The sequence below is a fragment of the Haematobia irritans genome, chromosome 4 (assembly GCF_050003625.1).
Source record: "Haematobia irritans isolate KBUSLIRL chromosome 4, ASM5000362v1, whole genome shotgun sequence".
Lineage (NCBI taxonomy): Eukaryota > Metazoa > Arthropoda > Insecta > Diptera > Muscidae > Haematobia > Haematobia irritans.
Window position 1 is genome coordinate 19,826,407 of NC_134400.1, and position 25,129 is coordinate 19,851,535.

General features: G+C 32.5%; 8 protein-coding genes and 4 long non-coding RNA genes across 12 annotated transcripts; 4 read left to right on the forward strand and 8 right to left on the reverse strand.

The window, feature by feature from the left end:
• Positions 1 to 1,478: 1,478 nt before the first annotated feature.
• Positions 1,479 to 4,563, reverse strand: LOC142234116 (acidic fibroblast growth factor intracellular-binding protein-like). The gene is made up of 8 exons (XM_075305194.1): positions 4,372 to 4,563; positions 3,502 to 3,700; positions 3,309 to 3,428; positions 2,436 to 2,543; positions 2,140 to 2,373; positions 2,011 to 2,079; positions 1,754 to 1,939; positions 1,479 to 1,693 (listed from the first exon to the last, which is right to left on the reverse strand). Exons 1-8 carry the CDS (start codon positions 4,532 to 4,534, stop codon positions 1,615 to 1,617), a joined length of 1,158 nt encoding a protein of 385 aa, XP_075161309.1. The 5' UTR covers positions 4,535 to 4,563; the 3' UTR covers positions 1,479 to 1,614.
• On the forward strand, positions 3,696 to 4,779 carry LOC142234118 (uncharacterized). Its single transcript, XR_012721566.1, has 2 exons — positions 3,696 to 4,115; positions 4,216 to 4,779. It is a non-coding gene; the product is annotated as an uncharacterized LOC142234118 (long non-coding RNA).
• LOC142234117 (protein cycle-like) lies at positions 4,630 to 5,681 on the reverse strand. The gene is made up of 3 exons (XM_075305196.1): positions 5,411 to 5,681; positions 5,223 to 5,297; positions 4,630 to 5,018 (listed from the first exon to the last, which is right to left on the reverse strand). The coding sequence occupies exons 1-3, from the start codon at positions 5,419 to 5,421 to the stop codon at positions 4,709 to 4,711; spliced, it is 396 nt and encodes a 131-aa protein (XP_075161311.1). The 5' UTR covers positions 5,422 to 5,681; the 3' UTR covers positions 4,630 to 4,708.
• A 1,886-nt stretch (positions 5,682 to 7,567) lies between these two features.
• On the reverse strand, positions 7,568 to 10,651 carry LOC142236697 (acidic fibroblast growth factor intracellular-binding protein-like). Its single transcript, XM_075307932.1, has 8 exons — positions 10,460 to 10,651; positions 9,590 to 9,788; positions 9,397 to 9,516; positions 8,525 to 8,632; positions 8,229 to 8,462; positions 8,100 to 8,168; positions 7,843 to 8,028; positions 7,568 to 7,782 (listed from the first exon to the last, which is right to left on the reverse strand). The coding sequence occupies exons 1-8, from the start codon at positions 10,620 to 10,622 to the stop codon at positions 7,704 to 7,706; spliced, it is 1,158 nt and encodes a 385-aa protein (XP_075164047.1). The 5' UTR covers positions 10,623 to 10,651; the 3' UTR covers positions 7,568 to 7,703.
• Positions 9,885 to 10,867, forward strand: LOC142236699 (uncharacterized). The gene is made up of 2 exons (XR_012722162.1): positions 9,885 to 10,203; positions 10,304 to 10,867. It is a non-coding gene; the product is annotated as an uncharacterized LOC142236699 (long non-coding RNA).
• LOC142236698 (protein cycle-like) lies at positions 10,718 to 12,015 on the reverse strand. The gene is made up of 3 exons (XM_075307933.1): positions 11,499 to 12,015; positions 11,311 to 11,385; positions 10,718 to 11,106 (listed from the first exon to the last, which is right to left on the reverse strand). Exons 1-3 carry the CDS (start codon positions 11,507 to 11,509, stop codon positions 10,797 to 10,799), a joined length of 396 nt encoding a protein of 131 aa, XP_075164048.1. The 5' UTR covers positions 11,510 to 12,015; the 3' UTR covers positions 10,718 to 10,796.
• A 1,641-nt stretch (positions 12,016 to 13,656) lies between these two features.
• LOC142236700 (acidic fibroblast growth factor intracellular-binding protein-like) lies at positions 13,657 to 16,741 on the reverse strand. Its single transcript, XM_075307934.1, has 8 exons — positions 16,550 to 16,741; positions 15,680 to 15,878; positions 15,487 to 15,606; positions 14,615 to 14,722; positions 14,319 to 14,552; positions 14,190 to 14,258; positions 13,933 to 14,118; positions 13,657 to 13,872 (listed from the first exon to the last, which is right to left on the reverse strand). The coding sequence occupies exons 1-8, from the start codon at positions 16,710 to 16,712 to the stop codon at positions 13,794 to 13,796; spliced, it is 1,158 nt and encodes a 385-aa protein (XP_075164049.1). The 5' UTR covers positions 16,713 to 16,741; the 3' UTR covers positions 13,657 to 13,793.
• LOC142236703 (uncharacterized) lies at positions 15,874 to 16,957 on the forward strand. The gene is made up of 2 exons (XR_012722163.1): positions 15,874 to 16,293; positions 16,394 to 16,957. It is a non-coding gene; the product is annotated as an uncharacterized LOC142236703 (long non-coding RNA).
• On the reverse strand, positions 16,808 to 17,858 carry LOC142236701 (protein cycle-like). The gene is made up of 3 exons (XM_075307935.1): positions 17,584 to 17,858; positions 17,401 to 17,470; positions 16,808 to 17,196 (listed from the first exon to the last, which is right to left on the reverse strand). The coding sequence occupies exon 3, from the start codon at positions 17,154 to 17,156 to the stop codon at positions 16,887 to 16,889; it is 270 nt and encodes an 89-aa protein (XP_075164050.1). The 5' UTR covers positions 17,157 to 17,196; positions 17,401 to 17,470; positions 17,584 to 17,858; the 3' UTR covers positions 16,808 to 16,886.
• Positions 17,859 to 19,740: 1,882 nt separating this feature from the next.
• Positions 19,741 to 22,825, reverse strand: LOC142236704 (acidic fibroblast growth factor intracellular-binding protein-like). The gene is made up of 8 exons (XM_075307936.1): positions 22,634 to 22,825; positions 21,764 to 21,962; positions 21,571 to 21,690; positions 20,699 to 20,806; positions 20,403 to 20,636; positions 20,274 to 20,342; positions 20,017 to 20,202; positions 19,741 to 19,956 (listed from the first exon to the last, which is right to left on the reverse strand). Exons 1-8 carry the CDS (start codon positions 22,794 to 22,796, stop codon positions 19,878 to 19,880), a joined length of 1,158 nt encoding a protein of 385 aa, XP_075164051.1. The 5' UTR covers positions 22,797 to 22,825; the 3' UTR covers positions 19,741 to 19,877.
• On the forward strand, positions 21,958 to 23,041 carry LOC142236706 (uncharacterized). Its single transcript, XR_012722164.1, has 2 exons — positions 21,958 to 22,377; positions 22,478 to 23,041. It is a non-coding gene; the product is annotated as an uncharacterized LOC142236706 (long non-coding RNA).
• Positions 22,892 to 24,188, reverse strand: LOC142236705 (protein cycle-like). The gene is made up of 3 exons (XM_075307937.1): positions 23,673 to 24,188; positions 23,485 to 23,559; positions 22,892 to 23,280 (listed from the first exon to the last, which is right to left on the reverse strand). Exons 1-3 carry the CDS (start codon positions 23,681 to 23,683, stop codon positions 22,971 to 22,973), a joined length of 396 nt encoding a protein of 131 aa, XP_075164052.1. The 5' UTR covers positions 23,684 to 24,188; the 3' UTR covers positions 22,892 to 22,970.
• Positions 24,189 to 25,129: the final 941 nt, after the last annotated feature.

Here is a 25,129-nt window from a genome sequence, read left to right on the forward strand (position 1 = left end):
TTTTATAGAAAATTTTGTCAACATTTTATTCCTACAGAAAATTTTGTCCAAATTTTATTTCTTTAGACAATTTTGTCAAAATTTTATTTCTGTATAAAATTTTGTCACAATTTTATTTCTATAGAAAATTTTCTCAAATATTTTTCCATAGAAAATTTTGTCAAAATTTTATTTCTATAGAAGCATTTTTTAAAATTTTATTTCTATAGAAAATTTTTTCAAAATCGTATTTCTATAGAAACTTTTATTGAATATATTAAAAATTGTCTCAAAGTTTACTTTCTATTAAAAATTTTGCCTAAATTTTAATTCTATATAAAATTTTCTCAAAATTTGATTTCTATAGAACATTTTGCCAAAATTGTATTTCTATAGAAAATTTTGTCAACATATTATTTCTCTAGATAATTTTGTCATTTCTATAGGAAATCTCAATTTCTATAGAAAAATTTTGTATTTTTTTTTTTTTGAGGTACCCCTTAGCTTGAGAATATTTTGCAAAATCTACCAAAGCATCAAGAATTCTACCAATCTAACAAACAGTAAACCATTTTTGGTAGAATTCTACCAACTGTGACTACCGTGGTCTACATCCCTTGTAAGATCCTTTTGGTAACATAAGGCTTACCAATACTAATATAATCATTAAAATTGTGCCTACGATCTATTACATGCCCAGATCAAATCAAGACTAAACTTCGTCCAGAATCTAGCCGACAGTAACATTCAAAAGGTGAAGCAAGTGATCGCTATTCTCCTGAATCACTTGCATTTGAAAATAGTACAGTGAGATGAACCAAGATGCCATTGAGGCAGGCACATACAAAAACACTTTAGAAGGTCATATCGTAGTAATAAGAGGGGGCACAGGTTAGAAGTCCTATATCGATTTTATTCCAGATAATGCAACAGTCTAAATTGGGCTCAAAGAATTCATGTATATGTGGAAACTTTCTTTACATTGCATGGTATCATTTCGCAGACCTGACACTAACTTCTCTGTGGACGCATCGCTTTCTCGAAATGGATAATGACGCTTGATATATCTGGCAATTTTTTTTAATCTAACTTTTCAATAGTTTCCATCAGACTATAATGATCTAAAGAATCCCCAGAGCCTAATATAAAAACTAAAGACAATAAAATAAGGATGGATTTTGTTAATTTTCCAATTCCAGTTCGAAAACAATCAATGGAAATGGAAAATCGACTTTAAAAGTTGGCCACAATTGACTTTTGCAAAGAATTGCCTGTTGTAAAGATCTGACCTTTTCTTGAAACTGGTGTTGTCGAATTTATACAGGCAGATTTCTTATGATTAGGACTGAATAAATCAGATGAATTTAATCATATTTCTAGCTGTATTAGCAAAAGTAGCATACCACACATGATACCCTACAATTAGGAGCATATTTGGTCTTAAGAGTAGATACCAAGGTTTCCAAACCTTTTCTTTTATCCATATCAATTTTGGGATGTTTTCCATATGCCGATCTATAAGAAAACTATTTTATTTGTTTTTAACAAAATGATTCTAATATAGAATTAAAAACTAAAACAATATATAAAAAAAACATATAAGAAACAGTATAAGAAAAAAAAATAAAACGAATCTTAAGCATGATACATTTTATCCAAGCAAATGCTTATAACTTGCATATAACGATCCCAAAGACATCGGGTCTCCTGGTCTCTACAACGACAAAGAAAAACTATTAATAAGAAGATATTTAATTGGAATGTTCAATAATACCTAGATATTTCTAAATCCAAAACGCTTTGGGTAATAGCAGCCAAAAATTTATTCACATGTTCACGAGCCCAAACATTTTGTCGCCAAGGTTCAATTAATTTCTCACATAGATCTACATACAAATCTCGCAATTCTCGATTACGATGTAAATTACATGCTATGGTTATTAAAGAACGCCAATATGATCTATAGAAACCACAAACAAAAGGAAGCAAATTATATACGAACAAATTACATATATACGAAAATATCAATACCTAAAGTTGGTATCCAATTCATGAAATGCTCTTTCCAATAAAATCGGTTTTAAACGCAAACACACCAAGCTATAATATTTCATTATTATTGTAATAAATTCCCTTTATTTAATTTGTTTTTATACATACTGCTTTATTTCTTTTTCTTTGTCTAGTAAACATCTCAGCTCCCTCAAGTCCAATAAGAATTCTTTATCCATCTCTGTGTCATAATACTCCGGTCCGCTATGTTGATACGTATATGTCCAATAAATCATAACAGCTTGGGAACAAGCAAATAAATCACTAAAAGTTAAATACTGTAGTTTCTTCTTGGAAGTTTCAAAGCGTAAACATGCCAAAAATACTATGGAAGCATATTTCCTTAAAACAAAAATAAAATCATTATATATAATTTTCAATTCTACTATAGCATATATACATACTTGGCTAATTCATCGGGTATATTGAATAATTGTTTTATATTGTTTGTGATGTTTCCGGGCAGTTCTTCAACCGCTTTGAATATCCTTTTGACATTATCGAATTGTCGCCTAAAAATAAAATATATGGCTATAAGAAAAATAGATCGATCTGCTTCACTCGAATGAAATCCGCATTTTATATCCATCACATTTTTAATGCGTCAAAATATATTCAATTCAAACTTTTTTAATCAATATTTAATTTAATATTTATTCTAGATGTCAGTCCGTATATGAGTTGAAATCATTCTTGCTTCGACTTGAAAAAGGTCAGAAGGTTGGCTGGTATTACTATTAGGGTATACAGCATAACTTTATACCAAACTTTTAATCTTATCCCAAAACTGAGTTCTTTTGCGGGCTGAAAGTTTTATGTTTCGACCCATTCACCTGAAATTTAATGTGCGACGATTCCAAAGTCCTAAAAGCCACATGAGTTCAAATTACAAAATGAATCTAATTAAATACTGCTTCCAATTACGCCATGTTACACAACCCTATGTATGCAAGGCGGGCATATTAACCATTGCACCGCGCTGGCTCCCCAGATACCGCACGAATACTGGGATAGCACCGATTTTGTCTTCCTAAGTCGCCTTCTGTCACCTTCACTGATTGGAAGTGGGAGGTCTTATACCAAGTAATCGTTTCGGAGTGCACCAATCTCAGTAGCAGTTGCATACCCTTGTCGATTTTTACTCTCACCACTTGCCTGCTTTGTACCTTTCTAAAATGCACTATTGGGAGTAGATCGTTTCCTCCTTGGCACTAATCATCCCCTTAGTAGTGTACCAAGTATAAAATTACCATTCACATTTCCTCAACTCTCCTTACCTGCATGATTTCAATTTAACACCAGTTTTCTCAGCCACTTCATCCAAATCTTTACGATAACGTGAAGACAATTTTTTTCCAAGAATTTCACGTGCGACTGCATCATCTATGGAATAATACCTGACAAAAACGAAAAAAGTCAATACGTTAGCAAAAAGCCAAATTTATAGATAATACCAATGATACTACTCACTTTTCAATGATTAAATCTCTTGTCTCTGGCTCAAGTTGAAAGCATGACTGTTCTATTAGTTTTATGGGTGAATGTAATAGACGCTCAATCAAGGAATACGTCCTATAATGATCCAGGACATCTGAAGTTATCAAATCTATGTGAACACCAAGCAAATGTCCAAATCCCTTTTGTTTGAGATAACAGACAGCTTCGGTGGCTATGCAATGTTAAGATATGAAAAAATTAATTGAATTAAGATGTCTCTAGAATCTACATCTGCGTGTCGCACACGCACTCGATGAAAACAGCAAGTATTATCAAATCTATGACTATGTGGATGATAACCATACAATCATTGAAATGCTTGATGTAATTGTTCCACAATGATATTGAGTCATGTGTGGAAAAACTTGTAATAAGCTATAACTTCCAATGTATGGCTATGGACAGTGACACCCAACTGAGACAGTTAATTCATAAGCCAATGGAACCAATGGAAGAGATCTTCAAGAAGATGAAGGTGAAGAAGAAGGAGAAGATTATGAGAATGTGTTGGCACTCGAAGAACATGATTTAAAACTAGAAATAGAAGAAATCCATACTAATATCGAAGAAGTCCATGAAGATGGAAGGTAAATATATATCCTAAACAAATTTAATGATATCAATTCGATACATTCATCAAATGTTTGCATACTGAAACATTTAATAATATTTCGCCTTTAATTTCAGTAACCAACTCAATGATGTTTTACCAGATCAAGAAAATGATGGAGAAGAAAACCAAGTGTCCCCCGTACCATTCAAGTTAGTCATAAATGCAATGTTAAGATATGAAATTGTTTTATAAACAGATGTTCGAAGGTGCTTTGTGATACTTTTACTTACACGAGAATCCTTCGATCCATAGTTGGTATATCTCTGGATCCACAATAGTGTAATTGGTTAAAAAAACATCGACATCTGCCAACATATTTGGAATAGTGGATAGACGTTTTCGATGGAGTGGATTGTTGATTTGCTCCCGTTCACTGTTGTTTAGAGTTACCATTGCCCAATAAAACGTAAAGGGGAATTATTTGGTCTTGAATTACTTGTTTTCAAATCTCAAGTGTTCGCATTGATAAAGAGTTAGAATTCGTTCGATTGTGGTTTTTATAGCTGTTGTTTACAAACTGGAAAAGTAGATATGATCAAAAGCAACAACTGAGAATGTTTATTTCATCTAAAATGAATTATAAAATATACGCCCCCGATCACAACCCACCACAAATAGAAATCCCTCTACCGCCTGTAGTATTAGCATTTTTAATTCCTGATCTGATAGGAAATTTGGTTTGCAATCACCACCACTACCACTGTAAGCTTGTACTGCTCCACGTATACTGCGTAAATGTTGCACAGCCATACGCAAAACAGTGAGTTTATGCAATTTCCGATGCATGGAATAGCACATAGGTATCATGGCTGACAATTCATTGATGTAGGTGTTCATTTTATCGCGTCTTCGTTTTTCAATTTCACTGTGATTTTGTCTGAAAACAAAAAACAAACAAAATATATGAAAAAAGGAGATCTAACATTTCCTATGGGTCTGCCTTATTTTTATGACCCTATTAGTACCCATGGAGTAATGTAAAGTTATATCGAGATATTGGTCTAATGTAGGGCCTATATTAAAACCAAAACATAGACGAACAAAAACCATAATTGGCATATCCCATTATGACTTAACTTACTTGCGATTTTCATCTGAGGTGCGGGCAGATTTTTCCTCATCACAGGTCTCCTCGTCCAGTTCTTCCAATTTGTCACTACAAGAATTTAAAGTACGAAACTATTATTACTAAAACGAATTTATTCCAAAGGCATATTGACGAATAGCTTTGCCATTCGTATGAGCTACCTTGGCCATGGGGACACTTACCAATAATCCATTGAGATGGGCTTTGTTGTTAATCCAATAACTGTGAATTGTAGATTTGCTTACTCCCAGACGATATGCAACAGTCCAAATATTATTTTCTTGTGATTTCTTTTAAATGTATTTTGTTCCAGGTTTTTGTTTTGCGTTTGGAGTTTTTTTTTATCGAACTTGTTGAAGATTTTCTTCCCATTCCTTATGGGCTGCCTATTTTGACAATTTGTTGATTTGTTTCTTTCTATCCACTTTTCGCAATGTTTTTTTTCCACACGCTCATTTAGTTTTTCGCATTTCCATTGTAAGCTTGCAAAAGTGTAAAGCTGCTGCTGCTGGTTAACATGACAAGTATGCTGGAGAAAAAGCTTTGAACTTTTGCATTACAAAACATTGCTTTTAAAATTAAGGGTGTTTGGCGGGGAGTGGGTGGTAATTGGGCTAATGGGTGGTTGTACTGAGTAATGGATGGTATATGTGTACATATGGGGGAAATATAATAGCATTCCATGGATACAATACTCAGTCATTGTAGTGAAGTAAGTATGACCAATTCCATATTGATTTGTTGTCCTTCCATTAAATGAATCAATTTGGTTCACCGAAAAAGTTAGTTTGAAAATTTTGCCAAAATTTTCTTTCTATAGAAAATTTTATTTCTATAGAAAATTTTCTTAAAATTTTATTTTTATAGAAAATTTTGTCAACATTTTATTCCTACAGAAAATTTTGTCCAAATTTTATTTCTTTAGACAATTTTGTCAAAATTTTATTTCTGTATAAAATTTTGTCACAATTTTATTTCTATAGAAAATTTTCTCAAATATTTTTCCATAGAAAATTTTGTCAAAATTTTATTTCTATAGAAGCATTTTTTAAAATTTTATTTCTATAGAAAATTTTTTCAAAATCGTATTTCTATAGAAACTTTTATTGAATATATTAAAAATTGTCTCAAAGTTTACTTTCTATTAAAAATTTTGCCTAAATTTTAATTCTATATAAAATTTTCTCAAAATTTGATTTCTATAGAACATTTTGCCAAAATTGTATTTCTATAGAAAATTTTGTCAACATATTATTTCTCTAGATAATTTTGTCATTTCTATAGGAAATCTCAATTTCTATAGAAAAATTTTGTATTTTTTTTTTTTTTTGAGGTACCCCTTAGCTTGAGAATATTTTGCAAAATCTACCAAAGCATCAAGAATTCTACCAATCTAACAAACAGTAAACCATTTTTGGTAGAATTCTACCAACTGTGACTACCGTGGTCTACATCCCTTGTAAGATCCTTTTGGTAACATAAGGCTTACCAATACTAATATAATCATTAAAATTGTGCCTACGATCTATTACATGCCCAGATCAAATCAAGACTAAACTTCGTCCAGAATCTAGCCGACAGTAACATTCAAAAGGTGAAGCAAGTGATCGCTATTCTCCTGAATCACTTGCATTTGAAAATAGTACAGTGAGATGAACCAAGATGCCATTGAGGCAGGCACATACAAAAACACTTTAGAAGGTCATATCGTAGTAATAAGAGGGGGCACAGGTTAGAAGTCCTATATCGATTTTATTCCAGATAATGCAACAGTCTAAATTGGGCTCAAAGAATTCATGTATATGTGGAAACTTTCTTTACATTGCATGGTATCATTTCGCAGACCTGACACTAACTTCTCTGTGGACGCATCGCTTTCTCGAAATGGATAATGACGCTTGATATATCTGGCAATTTTTTTTAATCTAACTTTTCAATAGTTTCCATCAGACTATAATGATCTAAAGAATCCCCAGAGCCTAATATAAAAACTAAAGACAATAAAATAAGGATGGATTTTGTTAATTTTCCAATTCCAGTTCGAAAACAATCAATGGAAATGGAAAATCGACTTTAAAAGTTGGCCACAATTGACTTTTGCAAAGAATTGCCTGTTGTAAAGATCTGACCTTTTCTTGAAACTGGTGTTGTCGAATTTATACAGGCAGATTTCTTATGATTAGGACTGAATAAATCAGATGAATTTAATCATATTTCTAGCTGTATTAGCAAAAGTAGCATACCACACATGATACCCTACAATTAGGAGCATATTTGGTCTTAAGAGTAGATACCAAGGTTTCCAAACCTTTTCTTTTATCCATATCAATTTTGGGATGTTTTCCATATGCCGATCTATAAGAAAACTATTTTATTTGTTTTTAACAAAATGATTCTAATATAGAATTAAAAACTAAAACAATATATAAAAAAAACATATAAGAAACAGTATAAGAAAAAAAAATAAAACGAATCTTAAGCATGATACATTTTATCCAAGCAAATGCTTATAACTTGCATATAACGATCCCAAAGACATCGGGTCTCCTGGTCTCTACAACGACAAAGAAAAACTATTAATAAGAAGATATTTAATTGGAATGTTCAATAATACCTAGATATTTCTAAATCCAAAACGCTTTGGGTAATAGCAGCCAAAAATTTATTCACATGTTCACGAGCCCAAACATTTTGTCGCCAAGGTTCAATTAATTTCTCACATAGATCTACATACAAATCTCGCAATTCTCGATTACGATGTAAATTACATGCTATGGTTATTAAAGAACGCCAATATGATCTATAGAAACCACAAACAAAAGGAAGCAAATTATATACGAACAAATTACATATATACGAAAATATCAATACCTAAAGTTGGTATCCAATTCATGAAATGCTCTTTCCAATAAAATCGGTTTTAAACGCAAACACACCAAGCTATAATATTTCATTATTATTGTAATAAATTCCCTTTATTTAATTTGTTTTTATACATACTGCTTTATTTCTTTTTCTTTGTCTAGTAAACATCTCAGCTCCCTCAAGTCCAATAAGAATTCTTTATCCATCTCTGTGTCATAATACTCCGGTCCGCTATGTTGATACGTATATGTCCAATAAATCATAACAGCTTGGGAACAAGCAAATAAATCACTAAAAGTTAAATACTGTAGTTTCTTCTTGGAAGTTTCAAAGCGTAAACATGCCAAAAATACTATGGAAGCATATTTCCTTAAAACAAAAATAAAATCATTATATATAATTTTCAATTCTACTATAGCATATATACATACTTGGCTAATTCATCGGGTATATTGAATAATTGTTTTATATTGTTTGTGATGTTTCCGGGCAGTTCTTCAACCGCTTTGAATATCCTTTTGACATTATCGAATTGTCGCCTAAAAATAAAATATATGGCTATAAGAAAAATAGATCGATCTGCTTCACTCGAATGAAATCCGCATTTTATATCCATCACATTTTTAATGCGTCAAAATATATTCAATTCAAACTTTTTTAATCAATATTTAATTTAATATTTATTCTAGATGTCAGTCCGTATATGAGTTGAAATCATTCTTGCTTCGACTTGAAAAAGGTCAGAAGGTTGGCTGGTATTACTATTAGGGTATACAGCATAACTTTATACCAAACTTTTAATCTTATCCCAAAACTGAGTTCTTTTGCGGGCTGAAAGTTTTATGTTTCGACCCATTCACCTGAAATTTAATGTGCGACGATTCCAAGTCCTAAAAGCCACATGAGTTCAAATTACAAAATGAATCTAATTAAATACTGCTTCCAATTACGCCATGTTACACAACCCTATGTATGCAAGGCGGGCATATTAACCATTGCACCGCGCTGGCTCCCCAGATACCGCACGAATACTGGGATAGCACCGATTTTGTCTTCCTAAGTCGCCTTCTGTCACCTTCACTGATTGGAAGTGGGAGGTCTTATACCAAGTAATCGTTTCGGAGTGCACCAATCTCAGTAGCAGTTGCATACCCTTGTCGATTTTTACTCTCACCACTTGCCTGCTTTGTACCTTTCTAAAATGCACTATTGGGAGTAGATCGTTTCCTCCTTGGCACTAATCATCCCCTTAGTAGTGTACCAAGTATAAAATTACCATTCACATTTCCTCAACTCTCCTTACCTGCATGATTTCAATTTAACACCAGTTTTCTCAGCCACTTCATCCAAATCTTTACGATAACGTGAAGACAATTTTTTTCCAAGAATTTCACGTGCGACTGCATCATCTATGGAATAATACCTGACAAAAACGAAAAAAGTCAATACGTTAGCAAAAAGCCAAATTTATAGATAATACCAATGATACTACTCACTTTTCAATGATTAAATCTCTTGTCTCTGGCTCAAGTTGAAAGCATGACTGTTCTATTAGTTTTATGGGTGAATGTAATAGACGCTCAATCAAGGAATACGTCCTATAATGATCCAGGACATCTGAAGTTATCAAATCTATGTGAACACCAAGCAAATGTCCAAATCCCTTTTGTTTGAGATAACAGACAGCTTCGGTGGCTATGCAATGTTAAGATATGAAAAATTTAATTGAATTAAGATGTCTCTAGAATCTACATCTGCGTGTCGCACACGCACTCGATGTAAACAGCAAGTATTATCAAATCTATGACTATGTGGATGATAACCATACAATCATTGAAATGCTTGATGTAATTGTTCCACAATGATATTGAGTCATGTGTGGAAAAACTTGTAATAAGCTATAACTTCCAATGTATGGCTATGGACAGTGACACCCAACTGAGACAGTTAATTCATAAGCCAATGGAACCAATGGAAGAGATCTTCAAGAAGATGAAGGTGAAGAAGAAGGAGAAGATTATGAGAATGTGTTGGCACTCGAAGAACATGATTTAAAACTAGAAATAGAAGAAATCCATACTAATATCGAAGAAGTCCATGAAGATGGAAGGTAAATATATATCCTAAACAAATTTAATGATATCAATTCGATACATTCATCAAATGTTTGCATACTGAAACATTTAATAATATTTCGCCTTTAATTTCAGTAACCAACTCAATGATGTTTTACCAGATCAAGAAAATGATGGAGAAGAAAACCAAGTGTCCCCCGTACCATTCAAGTTAGTCATAAATGCAATGTTAAGATATGAAATTGTTTTATAAACAGATGTTCGAAGGTGCTTTGTGATACTTTTACTTACACGAGAATCCTTCGATCCATAGTTGGTATATCTCTGGATCCACAATAGTGTAATTGGTTAAAAAAACATCGACATCTGCCAACATATTTGGAATAGTGGATAGACGTTTTCGATGGAGTGGATTGTTGATTTGCTCCCGTTCACTGTTGTTTAGAGTTACCATTGCCCAATAAAACGTAAAGGGGAATTATTTGGTCTTGAATTACTTGTTTTCAAATCTCAAGTGTTCGCATTGATAAAGAGTTAGAATTCGTTCGATTGTGGTTTTTATAGCTGTTGTTTACAAACTGGAAAAGTAGATATGATCAAAAGCAACAACTGAGAATGTTTATTTCATCTAAAATGAATTATAAAATATACGCCCCCGATCACAACCCACCACAAATAGAAATCCCTCTACCGCCTGTAGTATTAGCATTTTTAATTCCTGATCTGATAGGAAATTTGGTTTGCAATCACCACCACTACCACTGTAAGCTTGTACTGCTCCACGTATACTGCGTAAATGTTGCACAGCCATACGCAAAACAGTGAGTTTATGCAATTTCCGATGCATGGAATAGCACATAGGTATCATGGCTGACAATTCATTGATGTAGGTGTTCATTTTATCGCGTCTTCGTTTTTCAATTTCACTGTGATTTTGTCTGAAAACAAAAAACAAACAAAATATATGAAAAAAGGAGATCTAACATTTCCTATGGGTCTGCCTTATTTTTATGACCCTATTAGTACCCATGGAGTAATGTAAAGTTATATCGAGATATTGGTCTAATGTAGGGCCTATATTAAAACCAAAACATAGACGAACAAAAACCATAATTGGCATATCCCATTATGACTTAACTTACTTGCGATTTTCATCTGAGGTGCGGGCAGATTTTTCCTCATCACAGGTCTCCTCGTCCAGTTCTTCCAATTTGTCACTACAAGAATTTAAAGTACGAAACTATTATTACTAAAACGAATTTATTCCAAAGGCATATTGACGAATAGCTTTGCCATTCGTATGAGCTACCTTGGCCATGGGGACACTTACCAATAATCCATTGAGATGGGCTTTGTTGTTAATCCAATAACTGTGAATTGTAGATTTGCTTACTCCCAGACGATATGCAACAGTCCAAATATTATTTTCTTGTGATTTCTTTTAAATGTATTTTGTTCCAGGTTTTTGTTTTGCGTTTGGAGTTTTTTTTTTATCGAACTTGTTGAAGATTTTCTTCCCATTCCTTATGGGCTGCCTATTTTGACAATTTGTTGATTTGTTTCTTTCTATCCACTTTTCGCAATGTTTTTTTTTCCACACGCTCATTTAGTTTTTCGCATTTCCATTGTAAGCTTGCAAAAGTGTAAAGCTGCTGCTGCTGGTTAACATGACAAGTATGCTGGAGAAAAAGCTTTGAACTTTTGCATTACAAAACATTGCTTTTAAAATTAAGGGTGTTTGGCGGGGAGTGGGTGGTAATTGGGCTAATGGGTGGTTGTACTGAGTAATGGATGGTATATGTGTACATATGGGGGAAATATAATAGCATTCCATGGATACAATACTCAGTCATTGTAGTGAAGTAAGTATGACCAATTCCATATTGATTTGTTGTCCTTCCATTAAATGAATCAATTTGGTTCACCGAAAAAGTTAGTTTGAAAATTTTGCCAAAATTTTCTTTCTATAGAAAATTTTATTTCTATAGAAAATTTTCTTAAAATTTTATTTTTATAGAAAATTTTGTCAACATTTTATTCCTACAGAAAATTTTGTCCAAATTTTATTTCTTTAGACAATTTTGTCAAAATTTTATTTCTGTATAAAATTTTGTCACAATTTTATTTCTATAGAAAATTTTCTCAAATATTTTTCCATAGAAAATTTTGTCAAAATTTTATTTCTATAGAAGCATTTTTTAAAATTTTATTTCTATAGAAAATTTTTTCAAAATCGTATTTCTATAGAAACTTTTATTGAATATATTAAAAATTGTCTCAAAGTTTACTTTCTATTAAAAATTTTGCCTAAATTTTAATTCTATATAAAATTTTCTCAAAATTTGATTTCTATAGAACATTTTGCCAAAATTGTATTTCTATAGAAAATTTTGTCAACATATTATTTCTCTAGATAATTTTGTCATTTCTATAGGAAATCTCAATTTCTATAGAAAAATTTTGTATTTTTTTTTTTTTTGAGGTACCCCTTAGCTTGAGAATATTTTGCAAAATCTACCAAAGCATCAAGAATTCTACCAATCTAACAAACAGTAAACCATTTTTGGTAGAATTCTACCAACTGTGACTACCGTGGTCTACATCCCTTGTAAGATCCTTTTGGTAACATAAGGCTTACCAATACTAATATAATCATTAAAATTGTGCCTACGATCTATTACATGCCCAGATCAAATCAAGACTAAACTTCGTCCAGAATCTAGCCGACAGTAACATTCAAAAGGTGAAGCAAGTGATCGCTATTCTCCTGAATCACTTGCATTTGAAAATAGTACAGTGAGATGAACCAAGATGCCATTGAGGCAGGCACATACAAAAACACTTTAGAAGGTCATATCGTAGTAATAAGAGGGGGCACAGGTTAGAAGTCCTATATCGATTTTATTCCAGATAATGCAACAGTCTAAATTGGGCTCAAAGAATTCATGTATATGTGGAAACTTTCTTTACATTGCATGGTATCATTTCGCAGACCTGACACTAACTTCTCTGTGGACGCATCGCTTTCTCGAAATGGATAATGACGCTTGATATATCTGGCAATTTTTTTTAATCTAACTTTTCAATAGTTTCCATCAGACTATAATGATCTAAAGAATCCCCAGAGCCTAATATAAAAACTAAAGACAATAAAATAAGGATGGATTTTGTTAATTTTCCAATTCCAGTTCGAAAACAATCAATGGAAATGGAAAATCGACTTTAAAAGTTGGCCACAATTGACTTTTGCAAAGAATTGCCTGTTGTAAAGATCTGACCTTTTCTTGAAACTGGTGTTGTCGAATTTATACAGGCAGATTTCTTATGATTAGGACTGAATAAATCAGATGAATTTAATCATATTTCTAGCTGTATTAGCAAAAGTAGCATACCACACATGATACCCTACAATTAGGAGCATATTTGGTCTTAAGAGTAGATACCAAGGTTTCCAAACCTTTTCTTTTATCCATATCAATTTTGGGATGTTTTCCATATGCCGATCTATAAGAAAACTATTTTATTTGTTTTTAACAAAATGATTCTAATATAGAATTAAAAACTAAAACAATATATAAAAAAAACATATAAGAAACAGTATAAGAAAAAAAAAATAAAACGAATCTTAAGCATGATACATTTTATCCAAGCAAATGCTTATAACTTGCATATAACGATCCCAAAGACATCGGGTCTCCTGGTCTCTACAACGACAAAGAAAAACTATTAATAAGAAGATATTTAATTGGAATGTTCAATAATACCTAGATATTTCTAAATCCAAAACGCTTTGGGTAATAGCAGCCAAAAATTTATTCACATGTTCACGAGCCCAAACATTTTGTCGCCAAGGTTCAATTAATTTCTCACATAGATCTACATACAAATCTCGCAATTCTCGATTACGATGTAAATTACATGCTATGGTTATTAAAGAACGCCAATATGATCTATAGAAACCACAAACAAAAGGAAGCAAATTATATACGAACAAATTACATATATACGAAAATATCAATACCTAAAGTTGGTATCCAATTCATGAAATGCTCTTTCCAATAAAATCGGTTTTAAACGCAAACACACCAAGCTATAATATTTCATTATTATTGTAATAAATTCCCTTTATTTAATTTGTTTTTATACATACTGCTTTATTTCTTTTTCTTTGTCTAGTAAACATCTCAGCTCCCTCAAGTCCAATAAGAATTCTTTATCCATCTCTGTGTCATAATACTCCGGTCCGCTATGTTGATACGTATATGTCCAATAAATCATAACAGCTTGGGAACAAGCAAATAAATCACTAAAAGTTAAATACTGTAGTTTCTTCTTGGAAGTTTCAAAGCGTAAACATGCCAAAAATACTATGGAAGCATATTTCCTTAAAACAAAAATAAAATCATTATATATAATTTTCAATTCTACTATAGCATATATACATACTTGGCTAATTCATCGGGTATATTGAATAATTGTTTTATATTGTTTGTGATGTTTCCGGGCAGTTCTTCAACCGCTTTGAATATCCTTTTGACATTATCGAATTGTCGCCTAAAAATAAAATATATGGCTATAAGAAAAATAGATCGATCTGCTTCACTCGAATGAAATCCGCATTTTATATCCATCACATTTTTAATGCGTCAAAATATATTCAATTCAAACTTTTTTAATCAATATTTAATTTAATATTTATTCTAGATGTCAGTCCGTATATGAGTTGAAATCATTCTTGCTTCGACTTGAAAAAGGTCAGAAGGTTGGCTGGTATTACTATTAGGGTATACAGCATAACTTTATACCAAACTTTTAATCTTATCCCAAAACTGAGTTCTTTTGCGGGCTGAAAGTTTTATGTTTCGACCCATTCACCTGAAATTTAATGTGCGACGATTCCAAGTCCTAAAAGCCACATGAGTTCAAATTACAAAATGAATCTAATTAAATACTGCTTCCAATTACGCCATGTTACACAACCCTATGTATGCAAGGCGGGCATATTAACCATTGCACCGCGCTGGCTCCCCAGATACCGCACGAATACTGGGATAGCACCGATTTTGTCTTCCTAAGTCGCCTTCTGTCACCTTCACTGATTGGAAGTGGGAGGTCTTATACCAAGTAATCGTTTCGGAGTGCACCAATCTCAGTAGCAGTTGCATACCCTTGTCGATTTTTACTCTCACCACTTGCCTGCTTTGTACCTTTCTAAAATGCACTATTGGGAGTAGATCGTTTCCTCCTTGGCACTAATCATCCCCTTAGTAGTGTACCAAGTATAAAATTACCATTCACATTTCCTCAACTCTCCTTACCTGCATGATTTCAATTTAACACCAGTTTTCTCAGCCACTTCATCCAAATCTTTACGATAACGTGAAGACAATTTTTTTCCAAGAATTTCACGTGCGACTGCATCATCTATGGAATAATACCTGACAAAAACGAAAAAAGTCAATACGTTAGCAAAAAGCCAAATTTATAGATAATACCAATGATACTACTCACTTTTCAATGATTAAATCTCTTGTCTCTGGCTCAAGTTGAAAGCATGACTGTTCTATTAGTTTTATGGGTGAATGTAATAGACGCTCAATCAAGGAATACGTCCTATAATGATCCAGGACATCTGAAGTTATCAAATCTATGTGAACACCAAGCAAATGTCCAAATCCCTTTTGTTTGAGATAACAGACAGCTTCGGTGGCTATGCAATGTTAAGATATGAAAAAATTAATTGAATTAAGATGTCTCTAGAATCTACATCTGCGTGTCGCACACGCACTCGATGAAAACAGCAAGTATTATCAAATCTATGACTATGTGGATGATAACCATACAATCATTGAAATGCTTGATGTAATTGTTCCACAATGATATTGAGTCATGTGTGGAAAAACTTGTAATAAGCTATAACTTCCAATGTATGGCTATGGACAGTGACACCCAACTGAGACAGTTAATTCATAAGCCAATGGAACCAATGGAAGAGATCTTCAAGAAGATGAAGGTGAAGAAGAAGGAGAAGATTATGAGAATGTGTTGGCACTCGAAGAACATGATTTAAAACTAGAAATAGAAGAAATCCATACTAATATCGAAGAAGTCCATGAAGATGGAAGGTAAATATATATCCTAAACAAATTTAATGATATCAATTCGATACATTCATCAAATGTTTGCATACTGAAACATTTAATAATATTTCGCCTTTAATTTCAGTAACCAACTCAATGATGTTTTACCAGATCAAGAAAATGATGGAGAAGAAAACCAAGTGTCCCCCGTACCATTCAAGTTAGTCATAAATGCAATGTTAAGATATGAAATTGTTTTATAAACAGATGTTCGAAGGTGCTTTGTGATACTTTTACTTACACGAGAATCCTTCGATCCATAGTTGGTATATCTCTGGATCCACAATAGTGTAATTGGTTAAAAAAACATCGACATCTGCCAACATATTTGGAATAGTGGATAGACGTTTTCGATGGAGTGGATTGTTGATTTGCTCCCGTTCACTGTTGTTTAGAGTTACCATTGCCCAATAAAACGTAAAGGGGAATTATTTGGTCTTGAATTACTTGTTTTCAAATCTCAAGTGTTCGCATTGATAAAGAGTTAGAATTCGTTCGATTGTGGTTTTTATAGCTGTTGTTTACAAACTGGAAAAGTAGATATGATCAAAAGCAACAACTGAGAATGTTTATTTCATCTAAAATGAATTATAAAATATACGCCCCCGATCACAACCCACCACAAATAGAAATCCCTCTACCGCCTGTAGTATTAGCATTTTTAATTCCTGATCTGATAGGAAATTTGGTTTGCAATCACCACCACTACCACTGTAAGCTTGTACTGCTCCACGTATACTGCGTAAATGTTGCACAGCCATACGCAAAACAGTGAGTTTATGCAATTTCCGATGCATGGAATAGCACATAGGTATCATGGCTGACAATTCATTGATGTAGGTGTTCATTTTATCGCGTCTTCGTTTTTCAATTTCACTGTGATTTTGTCTGAAAACAAAAAACAAACAAAATATATGAAAAAAGGAGATCTAACATTTCCTATGGGTCTGCCTTATTTTTATGACCCTATTAGTACCCATGGAGTAATGTAAAGTTATATCGAGATATTGGTCTAATGTAGGGCCTATATTAAAACCAAAACATAGACGAACAAAAACCATAATTGGCATATCCCATTATGACTTAACTTACTTGCGATTTTCATCTGAGGTGCGGGCAGATTTTTCCTCATCACGAGGAGTCCAGTTCTTCCAATTTGTCACTACAAGAATTTAAAGTACGAAACTATTATTACTAAAACGAATTTATTCCAAAGGCATATTGACGAATAGCTTTGCCATTCGTATGAGCTACCTTGGCCATGGGGACACTTACCAATAATCCATTGAGATGGGCTTTGTTGTTAATCCAATAACTGTGAATTGTAGATTTGCTTACTCCCAGACGATATGCAACAGTCCAAATATTATTTTCTTGTGATTTCTTTTAAATGTATTTTGTTCCAGGTTTTTGTTTTGCGTTTGGAGTTTTTTTTTATCGAACTTGTTGAAGATTTTCTTCCCATTCCTTATGGGCTGCCTATTTTGACAATTTGTTGATTTGTTTCTTTCTATCCACTTTTCGCAATGTTTTTTTTCCACACGCTCATTTAGTTTTTCGCATTTCCATTGTAAGCTTGCAAAAGTGTAAAGCTGCTGCTGCTGGTTAACATGACAAGTATGCTGGAGAAAAAGCTTTGAACTTTTGCATTACAAAACATTGCTTTTAAAATTAAGGGTGTTTGGCGGGGAGTGGGTGGTAATTGGGCTAATGGGTGGTTGTACTGAGTAATGGATGGTATATGTGTACATATGGGGGAAATATAATAGCATTCCATGGATACAATACTCAGTCATTGTAGTGAAGTAAGTATGACCAATTCCATATTGATTTGTTGTCCTTCCATTAAATGAATCAATTTGGTTCACCGAAAAAGTTAGTTTGAAAATTTTGCCAAAATTTTCTTTCTATAGAAAATTTTATTTCTATAGAAAATTTTCTTAAAATTTTATTTTTATAGAAAATTTTGTCAACATTTTATTCCTACAGAAAATTTTGTCCAAATTTTATTTCTTTAGACAATTTTGTCAAAATTTTATTTCTGTATAAAATTTTGTCACAATTTTATTTCTATAGAAAATTTTCTCAAATATTTTTCCATAGAAAATTTTGTCAAAATTTTATTTCTATAGAAGCATTTTTTAAAATTTTATTTCTATAGAAAATTTTTTCAAAATCGTATTTCTATAGAAACTTTTATTGAATATATTAAAAATTGTCTCAAAGTTTACTTTCTATTAAAAATTTTGCCTAAATTTTAATTCTATATAAAATTTTCTCAAAATTTGATTTCTATAGAACATTTTGCCAAAATTGTATTTCTATAGAAAATTTTGTCAACATATTATTTCTCTAGATAATTTTGTCATTTCTATAGGAAATCTCAATTTCTATAGAAAAATTTTGTATTTTTTTTTTTTTTTGAGGTACCCCTTAGCTTGAGAATATTTTGCAAAATCTACCAAAGCATCAAGAATTCTACCAATCTAACAAACAGTAAACCATTTTTGGTAGAATTCTACCAACTGTGACTACCGTGGTCTACATCCCTTGTAAGATCCTTTTGGTAACATAAGGCTTACCAATACTAATATAATCATTAAAATTGTGCCTACGATCTATTACATGCCCAGATCAAATCAAGACTAAACTTCGTCCAGAATCTAGCCGACAGTAACATTCAAAAGGTGAAGCAAGTGATCGCTATTCTCCTGAATCACTTGCATTTGAAAATAGTACAGTGAGATGAACCAAGATGCCATTGAGGCAGGCACATACAAAAACACTTTAGAAGGTCATATCGTAGTAATAAGAGGGGGCACAGGTTAGAAGTCCTATATCGATTTTATTCCAGATAATGCAACAGTCTAAATTGGGCTCAAAGAATTCATGTATATGTGGAAACTTTCTTTACATTGCATGGTATCATTTCGCAGACCTGACACTAACTTCTCTGTGGACGCATCGCTTTCTCGAAATGGATAATGACGCTTGATATATCTGGCAATTTTTTTTAATCTAACTTTTCAATAGTTTCCATCAGACTATAATGATCTAAAGAATCCCCAGAGCCTAATATAAAAACTAAAGACAATAAAATAAGGATGGATTTTGTTAATTTTCCAATTCCAGTTCGAAAACAATCAATGGAAATGGAAAATCGACTTTAAAAGTTGGCCACAATTGACTTTTGCAAAGAATTGCCTGTTGTAAAGATCTGACCTTTTCTTGAAACTGGTGTTGTCGAATTTATACAGGCAGATTTCTTATGATTAGGACTGAATAAATCAGATGAATTTAATCATATTTCTAGCTGTATTAGCAAAAGTAGCATACCACACATGATACCCTACAATTAGGAGCATATTTGGTCTTAAGAGTAGATACCAAGGTTTCCAAACCTTTTCTTTTATCCATATCAATTTTGGGATGTTTTCCATATGCCGATCTATAAGAAAACTATTTTATTTGTTTTTAACAAAATGATTCTAATATAGAATTAAAAACTAAAACAATATATAAAAAAAACATATAAGAAACAGTATAAGAAAAAAAAAATAAAACGAATCTTAAGCATGATACATTTTATCCAAGCAAATGCTTATAACTTGCATATAACGATCCCAAAGACATCGGGTCTCCTGGTCTCTACAACGACAAAGAAAAACTATTAATAAGAAGATATTTAATTGGAATGTTCAATAATACCTAGATATTTCTAAATCCAAAACGCTTTGGGTAATAGCAGCCAAAAATTTATTCACATGTTCACGAGCCCAAACATTTTGTCGCCAAGGTTCAATTAATTTCTCACATAGATCTACATACAAATCTCGCAATTCTCGATTACGATGTAAATTACATGCTATGGTTATTAAAGAACGCCAATATGATCTATAGAAACCACAAACAAAAGGAAGCAAATTATATACGAACAAATTACATATATACGAAAATATCAATACCTAAAGTTGGTATCCAATTCATGAAATGCTCTTTCCAATAAAATCGGTTTTAAACGCAAACACACCAAGCTATAATATTTCATTATTATTGTAATAAATTCCCTTTATTTAATTTGTTTTTATACATACTGCTTTATTTCTTTTTCTTTGTCTAGTAAACATCTCAGCTCCCTCAAGTCCAATAAGAATTCTTTATCCATCTCTGTGTCATAATACTCCGGTCCGCTATGTTGATACGTATATGTCCAATAAATCATAACAGCTTGGGAACAAGCAAATAAATCACTAAAAGTTAAATACTGTAGTTTCTTCTTGGAAGTTTCAAAGCGTAAACATGCCAAAAATACTATGGAAGCATATTTCCTTAAAACAAAAATAAAATCATTATATATAATTTTCAATTCTACTATAGCATATATACATACTTGGCTAATTCATCGGGTATATTGAATAATTGTTTTATATTGTTTGTGATGTTTCCGGGCAGTTCTTCAACCGCTTTGAATATCCTTTTGACATTATCGAATTGTCGCCTAAAAATAAAATATATGGCTATAAGAAAAATAGATCGATCTGCTTCACTCGAATGAAATCCGCATTTTATATCCATCACATTTTTAATGCGTCAAAATATATTCAATTCAAACTTTTTTAATCAATATTTAATTTAATATTTATTCTAGATGTCAGTCCGTATATGAGTTGAAATCATTCTTGCTTCGACTTGAAAAAGGTCAGAAGGTTGGCTGGTATTACTATTAGGGTATACAGCATAACTTTATACCAAACTTTTAATCTTATCCCAAAACTGAGTTCTTTTGCGGGCTGAAAGTTTTATGTTTCGACCCATTCACCTGAAATTTAATGTGCGACGATTCCAAGTCCTAAAAGCCACATGAGTTCAAATTACAAAATGAATCTAATTAAATACTGCTTCCAATTACGCCATGTTACACAACCCTATGTATGCAAGGCGGGCATATTAACCATTGCACCGCGCTGGCTCCCCAGATACCGCACGAATACTGGGATAGCACCGATTTTGTCTTCCTAAGTCGCCTTCTGTCACCTTCACTGATTGGAAGTGGGAGGTCTTATACCAAGTAATCGTTTCGGAGTGCACCAATCTCAGTAGCAGTTGCATACCCTTGTCGATTTTTACTCTCACCACTTGCCTGCTTTGTACCTTTCTAAAATGCACTATTGGGAGTAGATCGTTTCCTCCTTGGCACTAATCATCCCCTTAGTAGTGTACCAAGTATAAAATTACCATTCACATTTCCTCAACTCTCCTTACCTGCATGATTTCAATTTAACACCAGTTTTCTCAGCCACTTCATCCAAATCTTTACGATAACGTGAAGACAATTTTTTTCCAAGAATTTCACGTGCGACTGCATCATCTATGGAATAATACCTGACAAAAACGAAAAAAGTCAATACGTTAGCAAAAAGCCAAATTTATAGATAATACCAATGATACTACTCACTTTTCAATGATTAAATCTCTTGTCTCTGGCTCAAGTTGAAAGCATGACTGTTCTATTAGTTTTATGGGTGAATGTAATAGACGCTCAATCAAGGAATACGTCCTATAATGATCCAGGACATCTGAAGTTATCAAATCTATGTGAACACCAAGCAAATGTCCAAATCCCTTTTGTTTGAGATAACAGACAGCTTCGGTGGCTATGCAATGTTAAGATATGAAAAAATTAATTGAATTAAGATGTCTCTAGAATCTACATCTGCGTGTCGCACACGCACTCGATGAAAACAGCAAGTATTATCAAATCTATGACTATGTGGATGATAACCATACAATCATTGAAATGCTTGATGTAATTGTTCCACAATGATATTGAGTCATGTGTGGAAAAACTTGTAATAAGCTATAACTTCCAATGTATGGCTATGGACAGTGACACCCAACTGAGACAGTTAATTCATAAGCCAATGGAACCAATGGAAGAGATCTTCAAGAAGATGAAGGTGAAGAAGAAGGAGAAGATTATGAGAATGTGTTGGCACTCGAAGAACATGATTTAAAACTAGAAATAGAAGAAATCCATACTAATATCGAAGAAGTCCATGAAGATGGAAGGTAAATATATATCCTAAACAAATTTAATGATATCAATTCGATACATTCATCAAATGTTTGCATACTGAAACATTTAATAATATTTCGCCTTTAATTTCAGTAACCAACTCAATGATGTTTTACCAGATCAAGAAAATGATGGAGAAGAAAACCAAGTGTCCCCCGTACCATTCAAGTTAGTCATAAATGCAATGTTAAGATATGAAATTGTTTTATAAACAGATGTTCGAAGGTGCTTTGTGATACTTTTACTTACACGAGAATCCTTCGATCCATAGTTGGTATATCTCTGGATCCACAATAGTGTAATTGGTTAAAAAAACATCGACATCTGCCAACATATTTGGAATAGTGGATAGACGTTTTCGATGGAGTGGATTGTTGATTTGCTCCCGTTCACTGTTGTTTAGAGTTACCATTGCCCAATAAAACGTAAAGGGGAATTATTTGGTCTTGAATTACTTGTTTTCAAATCTCAAGTGTTCGCATTGATAAAGAGTTAGAATTCGTTCGATTGTGGTTTTTATAGCTGTTGTTTACAAACTGGAAAAGTAGATATGATCAAAAGCAACAACTGAGAATGTTTATTTCATCTAAAATGAATTATAAAATATACGCCCCCGATCACAACCCACCACAAATAGAAATCCCTCTACCGCCTGTAGTATTAGCATTTTTAATTCCTGATCTGATAGGAAATTTGGTTTGCAATCACCACCACTACCACTGTAAGCTTGTACTGCTCCACGTATACTGCGTAAATGTTGCACAGCCATACGCAAAACAGTGAGTTTATGCAATTTCCGATGCATGGAATAGCACATAGGTATCATGGCTGACAATTCATTGATGTAGGTGTTCATTTTATCGCGTCTTCGTTTTTCAATTTCACTGTGATTTTGTCTGAAAACAAAAAACAAACAAAATATATGAAAAAAGGAGATCTAACATTTCCTATGGGTCTGCCTTATTTTTATGACCCTATTAGTACCCATGGAGTAATGTAAAGTTATATCGAGATATTGGTCTAATGTAGGGCCTATATTAAAACCAAAACATAGACGAACAAAAACCATAATTGGCATATCCCATTATGACTTAACTTACTTGCGATTTTCATCTGAGGTGCGGGCAGATTTTTCCTCATCACAGGTCTCCTCGTCCAGTTCTTCCAATTTGTCACTACAAGAATTTAAAGTACGAAACTATTATTACTAAAACGAATTTATTCCAAAGGCATATTGACGAATAGCTTTGCCATTCGTATGAGCTACCTTGGCCATGGGGACACTTACCAATAATCCATTGAGATGGGCTTTGTTGTTAATCCAATAACTGTGAATTGTAGATTTGCTTACTCCCAGACGATATGCAACAGTCCAAATATTATTTTCTTGTGATTTCTTTTAAATGTATTTTGTTCCAGGTTTTTGTTTTGCGTTTGGAGTTTTTTTTTATCGAACTTGTTGAAGATTTTCTTCCCATTCCTTATGGGCTGCCTATTTTGACAATTTGTTGATTTGTTTCTTTCTATCCACTTTTCGCAATGTTTTTTTTTCCACACGCTCATTTAGTTTTTCGCATTTCCATTGTAAGCTTGCAAAAGTGTAAAGCTGCTGCTGCTGGTTAACATGACAAGTATGCTGGAGAAAAAGCTTTGAACTTTTGCATTACAAAACATTGCTTTTAAAATTAAGGGTGTTTGGCGGGGAGTGGGTGGTAATTGGGCTAATGGGTGGTTGTACTGAGTAATGGATGGTATATGTGTACATATGGGGGAAATATAATAGCATTCCATGGATACAATACTCAGTCATTGTAGTGAAGTAAGTATGACCAATTCCATATTGATTTGTTGTCCTTCCATTAAATGAATCAATTTGGTTCACCGAAAAAGTTAGTTTGAAAATTTTGCCAAAATTTTCTTTCTATAGAAAATTTTATTTCTATAGAAAATTTTCTTAAAATTTTATTTTTATAGAAAATTTTGTCAACATTTTATTCCTACAGAAAATTTTGTCCAAATTTTATTTCTTTAGACAATTTTGTCAAAATTTTATTTCTGTATAAAATTTTGTCACAATTTTATTTCTATAGAAAATTTTCTCAAATATTTTTCCATAGAAAATTTTGTCAAAATTTTATTTCTATAGAAGCATTTTTTAAAATTTTATTTCTATAGAAAATTTTTTCAAAATCGTATTTCTATAGAAACTTTTATTGAATATATTAAAAATTGTCTCAAAGTTTACTTTCTATTAAAAATTTTGCCTAAATTTTAATTCTATATAAAATTTTCTCAAAATTTGATTTCTATAGAACATTTTGCCAAAATTGTATTTCTATAGAAAATTTTGTCAACATATTATTTCTCTAGATAATTTTGTCATTTCTATAGGAAATCTCAATTTCTATAGAAAAATTTTGTATTTTTTTTTTTTTGAGGTACCCCTTAGCTTGAGAATATTTTGCAAAATCTACCAAAGCATCAAGAATTCTACCAATCTAACAAACAGTAAACCATTTTTGGTAGAATTCTACCAACTGTGACTACCGTGGTCTACATCCCTTGTAAGATCCTTTTGGTAACATAAGGCTTACCAATACTAATATAATCATTAAAATTGTGCCTACGATCTATTACATGCCCAGATCAAATCAAGACTAAACTTCGTCCAGAATCTAGCCGACAGTAACATTCAAAAGGTGAAGCAAGTGATCGCTATTCTCCTGAATCACTTGCATTTGAAAA